The sequence below is a fragment of the Ipomoea triloba genome, chromosome 3 (genome assembly GCF_003576645.1).
Source record: "Ipomoea triloba cultivar NCNSP0323 chromosome 3, ASM357664v1".
Taxonomy (NCBI): domain Eukaryota; kingdom Viridiplantae; phylum Streptophyta; class Magnoliopsida; order Solanales; family Convolvulaceae; genus Ipomoea; species Ipomoea triloba.
The window spans coordinates 8,361,426-8,370,934 of NC_044918.1; the positions used below are offsets into that span (position 1 = coordinate 8,361,426).

Genomic DNA, 9,509 nt, shown 5'->3' on the forward strand with positions numbered 1-9,509 from the left:
ATTGTGTGCACTAAGCCAACTACAAGAGGATTAATGTTCCTTGTTCGGCCATGCATTCACTCCAAAACATTCCTGAGTGCATCGTAGTCACTACGCCCTATCTTTGCTGACACACCTACGTCCTTTTCGTTAATGAGTACGTGTACACAAGAAAAATAATTATAATCATAAATATTTCCTAAGTCAAAGGTAGGTCGACTTTTTATTATTCTTTAAAATCGAGTAAGACCGTGAGCACAAATGTCATGCACTGTGTGCACTAAGTCAATTGCACAAGGAATATTTTTATGTGTTCGGCGACCATGTGTGTACTCACAAACATTCCTGTGTGCACGCCCGTGACGACACAGGAATACTATTATGTGTTCAGCAATGTGTGCACTCACAAACATTCCTGTGTGCATCCTCGTAATGACACCCTATCTTTGCTGACACATTAAATCCTTCCTAAGGAAGGCGGAATGATTTAAAAAGGGGAGGTGTGCACAAAGGGAGGATTCGAACCCATGATTTCTAATGTAAAAAACTATAAACACACAACTCTACCATTTCTTCATTGGATTCTTTTAAGATTAATTGCAAACTTTTTCTTTTTTTAATTTCTTAACTAGCTAGGTAAAAATTAAATATTAGGCCCCTAAAATTTGATGCCTTGTGCTGTTGGGCAGCTTGCATAGCCCAAAATCCGGCCTTGCCTATTTCACATTGTAGATTTTTGTTGACAATGTTGTATATATCACACATTTTTTACTCACAGATGGTAGCTTGTAAATGCCTATGTTGTTGTTGTTGTTGTTGTTGTTGTTGTTGTTGTTGTTGTTGTTGTTTTATTCATAGTGGGCACATGTGCGCATACATGTGGAGAATCGTGTGCATTCCTCCTGTGCAAGACAGCTTTAACTTACATTTTCTTTTGTAATATGCGCTATTTAGGGTACATGTGCACCCACTAAATCACATTAATGTACACATGTTACAATCCAAAAACATTGTGTGCACTAAGCCAACTGCAAGAGGATTAATGTTCATTGTCTTTCCATGCGTGCACTCCAAAGCATACCTATGTGCATCGTAGTCACTATGCCCTATCTTTGCAGACACACTTGCGTCCTTTTCGTTAATGAGTACGTGTACACAAGAAAAATAATTATAATCATAAATATAGAAAAATAATTATAACCATAAATATTTCTTAAGGCAAAGGTAGGTCGACTTTTTATTCTTTAAAATCGAGGAAGACCGTGAGCACAAATGTAATGCACTGTGTGCACTAAGTCAACTGCTGTTGAATACTGTTATGTGTTCAACTCCTTCCTGAATTACAATGCAAATTTCTATTGAATACTGTTATGTGTTCAACCATGTATGACACCCTATCTTTGCTGACACATTGAATCCTTCCTGAATGCAAATTGCTGTTGAATACTGTTATGTGTTCAACCATGTATGACACCCTCTCTTTGCTGACACATTGAATCCTTCCTGAATTACAATTGCATTGTTTTTCTTTGCTGACACATTGAATCCTTCCTGAATTACAATTGCATTTTTTTGTATACTACTAACTCTATTAGAAATGAACCCACCACCTCCCGTATAAAGGGAAGGGTTTGATGCCACTGGACCACAAGGTCTTTGGCACAATTGCATTGTTAAATCCTTCCTAAACTACGACACTATTGAATCCTTCCTAAATTATAATTGCATTGTCGAATCCTTCCTAATTTACAATTCCTCTAATCATTGTTAATATCATTAATAGGTAAATTCCATAATTATCCAATGCATTTTTTCCAGTATTACCCCTATTTTAAATAAAAACACCTTAACTATTTCCTATCATCCGTGTAAATCTAAGCCATCCATATATCTAATCCTAGGGCCTCAGATTTTCCATAGTTTTTATTTTAAGACTGTTTGCATGTGAATGCAAGCATGTGTGTGTGTGTGTGTACAGGGAATGATTCAGGTACGGTTAAAGCTTCCCGTGCGGTTGTGCAGTGATCAATACTTTTTTAAAATAATACTAAAATGATGCACCTTAAGCTTGTAATTTAGGCACCTTAAGTTGGATTAACATAAATATGACTTTGTAGAGAAAATTGATAAGTGCAAAAGATACCACTTTTATAAGGTTATTTGTGGATCATTAAGTGCATAATTCACGGCCCTTATGAATGTTTTAGTCCTAATTTAATTTAGAATGCTTGTTATTGTCATTGGACCCCGTTCCACGCTTTGTTAATTGTTTTGTATTTAAAAAGATGTGCAAAAAGGTGGAAAACGGCATGAATTTCGGAGAAGGATTCACGAGTCGAAGTTGGAGTGCAAAATAGCCCTTGGACGCGCAATGGACGCGCGTCCAAGGTGGCGTCCAATTTTATGCCCGCAGAAGTTTGGAAATCAGAGCAAAAGTCTGCTATGGACGCGCAGTGGACGCGCGCGTCCAGCACGCATCCACCAAACAGCTCTCTGAAGTTGAAGTCTGTGCAGCAGAAACACCGTGGACGCGCGTCCAGCGTGCGTCCAAGCGTGCGTCCATCGCGGAAATTTTAGTTGTTGGGCAAGATTTAAAAGGGGAATTGAGCCATTTTGCAGGGGATCCATCACACTTCAGTTTTAGGTCACTTTAGAATATTTCTCTCTCTAGGATTAGCCTAGAGATATCTCTCCCAATTCACTCCACATTGCAATTCTTAGGTTTATATTAGAATTAGAGAAGAATTCCATTGTTGCAAGATTGAGATCAACATTCAAGTTCAAGTTCAAAGTTCAAATCCCTAGCTAAGTCTTCATTTTAATTTCTTGTCATTACTTTTGCTTTTTGCTATTTCAATTCCAAGTATGATTATATAGATCTTTGTGGATTTGGATTGAGCAATGTTGTATGGATATTCTTGAGCTTTGAATTGATCAATTAGGTTTTGCAATTGCTTGATTATGAGTTTGATTGTGTGAGTGGTGATCCACTTTGACTCTTGTGTAGGGGTGATCAACCTATATGAGAGGTGTTTGGAGAAGGAGTCTCATCTACGAGAGTAGAGTTACTCCTTAGCCTAGCCTAGCACATTTCCCTCTCACCTTTGAGAAAAGGGAGAAGTGGAAGATAAGAGGCACATAACGTGTTTGACAAAATGCCTCTCCTAGCCTAGTGATCACAAGGATGACATTACGGTCTAAGGAGTGAGTCCATTGACCACGAGAGTGGCGGTGGTGTTGGTGACCTTGTCTCATTTTCGTTATCTAAGTGTTGTTAGCCTAATATCTTAGGAAATCAAGGATACCTATATGAGTTGCAAGATCCAAATCCTCCTTTCCCATTGATTGTTTCCAACGTTTTGTTCCTTATTTTCATTATGTTTCATTATGTTTGGGTTAGCTTTCAAACACTAAACACTCTTGTGCTTAATCCCCTTACCGCTTGAATTCCCTCCTTGCCATCCTTTGAGAACGATACTCGGGAACTTCTTCCCGTTTTAACACCTACTCCTTTCCATCCACCGCGAAAACTACACTCATCAAAAATCTTATAAAGAATATTGGTTGTGTTTTGGAACTAAAATAAAAATAATGACGCACCTTAAGAAGGGAAATTAAACAACGCACTTTAGGAAGGAAAACCACGCACCTTAAGCTTTAGGTTCACTCACCTTAAGTTTCAACGCTCACGCACCTTAAGCACACAAGAAGAAAAAAACACACCTTAAGCTTCAGGTTGACTGACCTTAAGTTTCAACAACTACTCACCTTAATCAAAAAAACCACGAAAACCACGCACAATAAGTTTTAAGAACTACTTAGCTTAAACACAACTCACGCACCTTAAGCATAAAACCAACGCACCTTAAGTACAATACTCACGCACCTTAAGAACAAAAATCATGCACCTTAAAATTTGATCTAGATGCAAAAATTACAACATTGCCATCGCATTTTTTAAAAAAAAATTTTGGTAACCCCTCGACGTTGATTTAAGCATGATACATGGTTCAGATTTAAATTATTACATGGATGCACAAGATCTGATCTCACGATCTCACCTAAACAAGTGATCTCATATGATCCTAACTCTACACACACACATATGTGTGGGAACGGGGTAGGTGTGTCAAACAATTTAGATCGTTAAAATTTTTAGATTGATGTACAAAATTTGATCTCAAATATTTTAATATTTTAGATTGATTAAGATTCCAAATTGAAGTGTGTGCAAACGATAATAAAATGTGTGTGTACATATGTACACACACAATCAAACTGTGCAAAACCACTTAAAAGGATTAAAACAATTTTCGTTATGCATAACTCTATGAATTGTTAAATTGCAATTAAAGAAGTAACCCTTCAGAGCTTTTAAATCGAATCGTTAAATTTTAAAAAATATAAAAGTCTATTCACCCCCTCTAAACTCGTAACCCCTTCCGGACAACCAAACACTCAAAGCATGCACAATTCCACCCAGCCAAATCTCACAAAAATGAAATCATACATTCATAAAAACAACCAACAATCCTTAGAATCATCACCATCGTTATGAGGTGATCCCTGTTACCATGCTGGACACATACTCAAAAATTTATGCAGACACATACTATGCAATCCGATTATTTTTAGAAAAACATTAAAAACAGCAATCCACACCACAGAAAACTTAAACAAAGAATACTTGTATCCATTCTTAAAAACAAACTACAAGCACGCCACCACCGAAAATCAATTCACTAGCAACGCCAATTACAAACAACTCCGAAAATACAAACAATTTTGACGACTAATAGAGCACACATATTTTAAGAAGTGTTTCAGCAAAGCACTCTCTTTACATTTTGGATGACTGGAAACTAGACCATTATTTATCATTCACTACTTTATTTAGATCTTACACAAGACACAACATGTATAAACTATGAATAAGAATAATTTAGAGACTGATGTTGAGCTCCATGCTAGACGATATTCACTGCCTTGCAAGAAGTCTGGTGTTTCCTTATTTATGTAAAGAAATGTGCTTTTAAACACTCATTTGTTTAAGTATGTAACCGATAGTGGGGAACAGCTATCAAGTGCTTGGCACGAGGCATCACAAGAGAAAATTCTTCAGACATGTCTAACTCTTCAGGTGACATGCCATTTGGAAGTTCCCAATCAAAGCAATGCACTAGTTGCGCTACCACCAATCTTACTACAGTAGTTCCAAGTTGTAAACCAGGACAACTTCTTCTACCAGAGCTAAAAGGAATGAATTCAAAATTGCTCCCTCGATAGTCTATATTGCAACCTTCAAACCTTTCTGGGATAAATTTCTCAGGATCAACCCACACATTTGGATCACGTCCAATTGACCAAACATTTACAATGATTCGTGCTTTTTTTGGTATGTGAAAGCCATCAACCGTGGAATCCTCTCTTGCCTCACGAGGGATAAGTAATGGTCCCGGTGGATGAAGTCTAAAGGATTCTTTCATGACCATTTCTAAATAGTTTAGATCCTGCAAATCTGATTCATTAACCATCCTATCCAGACCTACCTTACTTCCTAATTCTTGTTGAACTTTCTTCAATACATGTGGATTTCTCAAGAGTTCTGCCATTATCCAATCAATTGCGCTTGATGAAGTGTCTATTGATCCGGCAAGCATATCCTACATAAATGCAATTTTTAAAAAAAATTATAGAACTGACAAAATTATTTACAATTATTATACTTGAAAATTAAAAAAAAAAATTGAATGAATTATTACCATCAAAACAGATTTGACATGATCACGAGTGAATTGAAACTCAGTTTCCCCGGACTTCATGATGGACAATATGATATCTACAAAATCCTTTGTCATCTGATCACTGCTTCCATTCTGTTCATGCTCATCAAGGATCCTCTCAAGGAACCGATCAATGACTTTGGCCATGACCTTCATTCGTCTAGTCAGTCCTTGAAAGTCAAGGATACCAAGATAAGGAAAATAATCCCCAAGATTTGGTATAGCTAATAGCTGCATAACTTCGTTAATCACACCTTTGAAACCCCTCTCATCAATGTCCTTATTCTCGTACTTCTTCCCAACCACCATCCTGCAACTCATTTCTGCACTCAATTCAGAAACTTTAGCACTCAAATCAACAGCCACGCGATTCAGAGCTGACTGCTTGAGTGAGTCGATAAGATAACACAATTCTTCTCTTCTCATGGCTTGAAATGAATTGACCTTATGATTACTAAGGACCTGTAGTGTGCACAATTTGCGCATGTCGCGCCAGTAAGGACCGTATTCACCAAAAGACAAACTCTTTTGATTATAAGACATATACTTAGCTGCCTCAATAGGTGGTCTGCTTGCAAACACAAGGTCATGAGTCTTGAGGAAGAGCTGTGCAGCATGAGGAGATGAAGCAACGATGGTATCAACGAAGCCGAACCGCAAATGCATGATAGGACCGTACTGCTTGGCTAGCTTGCTCAAATCCTGATGGGGATTTTTACCAAGCAAGTGAAGGTGTCCCAAAATGGGAAGCCCTCTTGGACCTGGTGGCAGTTTCTTGGCTTTCGTCTTCTTTAAGAGACCATGAATGAGAGACAAAGCTGCAAACACAGCAAGCGTTGTCCAAAGCCAGGCCATGGTTTTTCTTGGGATCGGAGTTGAAAGGACGTACTGAAAACTCCAAGAGAACTAATTAAGAAGGAAGGATTGAAAAGAAAATCAGAGGAGCTGAAGAACAAACAAGTGATACTTCTCATTCACCTTAACTAAGCATCGCAATATAAATAAGAGCTTGAAACTTCGACTGGTCCACATGCATGCATTCCACGTCCCCATGCGACTTGTTGTCACTAAGTGGCTTGGAATTGAAGAATTTTCTTGGTGTACTGAACATAAATATAATATAAAATGCGTATGTAGTGATTCATTTTACTAGCATTGCATGTTAATTATACATAAGTCAGCAATAACGTATCACGTAGACTAAGCAAAATTAGCATTGCTAATTATCAATGATCAATCGATTTCAATCTAATTGTCCGGCGCCCTTTAGATAGTGAAAATAGTTACCACCTTATTGTCCCTTAGATAGTTAACATATAGTTACCATGAATTCATTAAATTAAGAATATATTTGCTAAGAATAATTTTGTTTTTGAAAAATATATTTTAAAGATGGCATTAATCCGAATCTTACAAAGGGGTTAAGTCTTTGTAGACTCAGTGTACCCCTGCGCGCAGGGGCGGAGCCAGAAAACTTGAGTTGGAGGGGCCAATATGCTAGAAAAAATTTACTGTGTTAGTCGACATTATAATTAGCCGTACTATATTATTATATATACTATACATTGTTGTAATTATTATTGATAATGATTTCTAATAATACTCTTTATAATAAAGTATGAAATATATAATTATATGAGTAGTATTAAAAAAAATATAAATTATATGTCAACGATTGACACGAGTGTCGATCATTACTTTAGATTTTTTTTCATATAACACAAAATATCATAATAATAATAATAATAATAATAATAATAACAACAACAACAACAACAACAACAACATTTATTTAAATATAAATTGTCAATTTTTATCAAATAAAAAGTTTTGTCAATTATTTTGTCACCAAATTTTTCATAATTAATTGATATTATTTTACTGATTAACAATATTTCAAAATTTGAGAGATAAAGACAAAAATCAATATCACAAATTAAACAATCAATATTAATTTTTGACAATTTCAACACTAATTATTTAAACAAGCAAATGTACATCTTTAAAGTCTAAATAAATAATTAAAACACACAATAAATCATTAATTAATTAATCAACATAACTAATAAAACTAAAGCATATATCTCAAATTTGGATATTTTTTAAAATAAAATGGATATTTGATGCCCTCCTTTATTAAAATCTTGATAAAACAAATAAGATAAAAAGAAAATGGTGACTTTAATTATTTGGTTTATTTCTTTCTATTTAATGAATTTAAACTTTAATATATATTTTGAGTTCACTTAATATAAACATAATAGATTATTTAAAAAAATTAGAGGGGGCCCAAAAGTGTATTTATCCCTACTATATCAATATATACATACATATTTATTAAAATATTTTAAAGTGGGCTAGGGCCCCCTACCCCATAAGGTGCCTCCCCCCTGCCTGCACACAAAAAAGAGTCTCTATGCTATACAATTCAATAAACCTTAAAAAGGCTCTTGTATAAATAGTGGTGCAAACTCACTTCCCAAATTAATGTGGGACAAAAGCTTACTTTAAAGCTTTCCCCTCCATTTTCCAACTCCAATGAGTCTACTTTGAGAACCAATTTCTCATTCACCCATTATCCGTTTTGAGCATACAATATATCAATCTCTTCGTCTGACTACGAAGAACCCGAATCCACTTTGACCCGACCCAAATCGGAAGTGGACCCCACATATAATTGTACAAAAAAATAGCCACTTAAAATGTCATTTTATACTTTTTTTTCAACAGGGTCCGACCCGACCCGAGTCCAAGTAAAATTTTGCCCTTTTGGGTTGAACGCAGTTATCTTCCTGCTTAGTGGTTGGAATTAACCTAACCCTACATTCTCAGTTCGGGCGTACGAATACAAAGTTCCCAACACTAAGAGACAGTACTAAACCACTCCAACCGATGACCATACACCAGTGCAAATGTCATGAATCGCCACCCACGTGGACCTATTCAAAGTGCCACTAACCGATCCTATGCATGTGGAACATGTGGTGGGCATGCGAAACGCCTGACATGTATTCCCTCTAAACCTCTATAAATTGCGTAGTTAATGCCTGGGAGTGGGACTTTTGGACTTTCTCATTAATACATTTAGCTCGAGAACGTCTGACTCACTGTCTAATACCCAAGCTCGTATACCTACACACACACACACACACACATATACACACACACACACACACACACACACATATATATGTGTGTGTGTGTGTGTGTATATGTATATACACATGTGTATATATGTATATACACACATATATATATACACACACACACACATATATATAGGCACACTCTTTGGGAGAATTGCTGCTCATGAGAGAACTAAAACTAATCAGAATGTCGTCCATTTAATTAGAAAAATCAACGAATCAGAAGCACTTTAAAAAAAATGTGATGACTTTTTTTGTAAATAACTAAAAAAATTTGATGTGTAAGTAAATATGCTAAAAGTGAAAGTAACACTTTCATGGAGTGCAACAATAGTGCAAGTAAAATTTGTCACAAGTACAAGTAAAAGGTGCAATTAAAATCACGTAACAATTCAACCTTTTACACTACAGAGTACTAGTAATTTACATTTCACTTTGGTGCAACAAATGATAGTGCTATATGCAATTAATATTGTTGGTCGGGTGTACATTATATTGTTGCACTCTATGAAGCTGCTACTTGTGCAGTTGTGTTTTAAACTCATTTTTACTTACACTTCAAAGTTTGAGTTATTTACAAAAAAAAAAAAAAAAAAAAAAA

The 9,509-nt window shown here is 35.9% G+C and overlaps 1 protein-coding gene across 1 annotated transcript; it reads right to left on the reverse strand.

The window, feature by feature from the left end:
- Nucleotides 1–4,671: 4,671 nt before the first annotated feature.
- LOC116014253 (cytochrome P450 CYP736A12-like) lies at nt 4,672–6,636 on the reverse strand. The gene is made up of 2 exons (XM_031254275.1): nt 5,742–6,636; nt 4,672–5,642 (listed from the first exon to the last, which is right to left on the reverse strand). Exons 1-2 carry the CDS (start codon nt 6,615–6,617, stop codon nt 5,028–5,030), a joined length of 1,491 nt encoding a protein of 496 aa, XP_031110135.1. The 5' UTR covers nt 6,618–6,636; the 3' UTR covers nt 4,672–5,027.
- Between the last annotated feature and the right edge of the window lie 2,873 nt (nt 6,637–9,509).

Bases quoted from the DNA above. Each gene is read 5' to 3' on its own strand.
- LOC116014253 (XM_031254275.1), bottom strand. From the start codon at position 6,617: ATGGCCTGGCTTTGGACAACGCTTGCTGTGTTTGCAGCTTTGTCTCTC. The intron at 5,643-5,741 runs GTAATAATTCAT...GCATTTATGTAG, and splicing joins ATGTCAAATCTGTTTTGATG to GATATGCTTGCCGGATCAAT.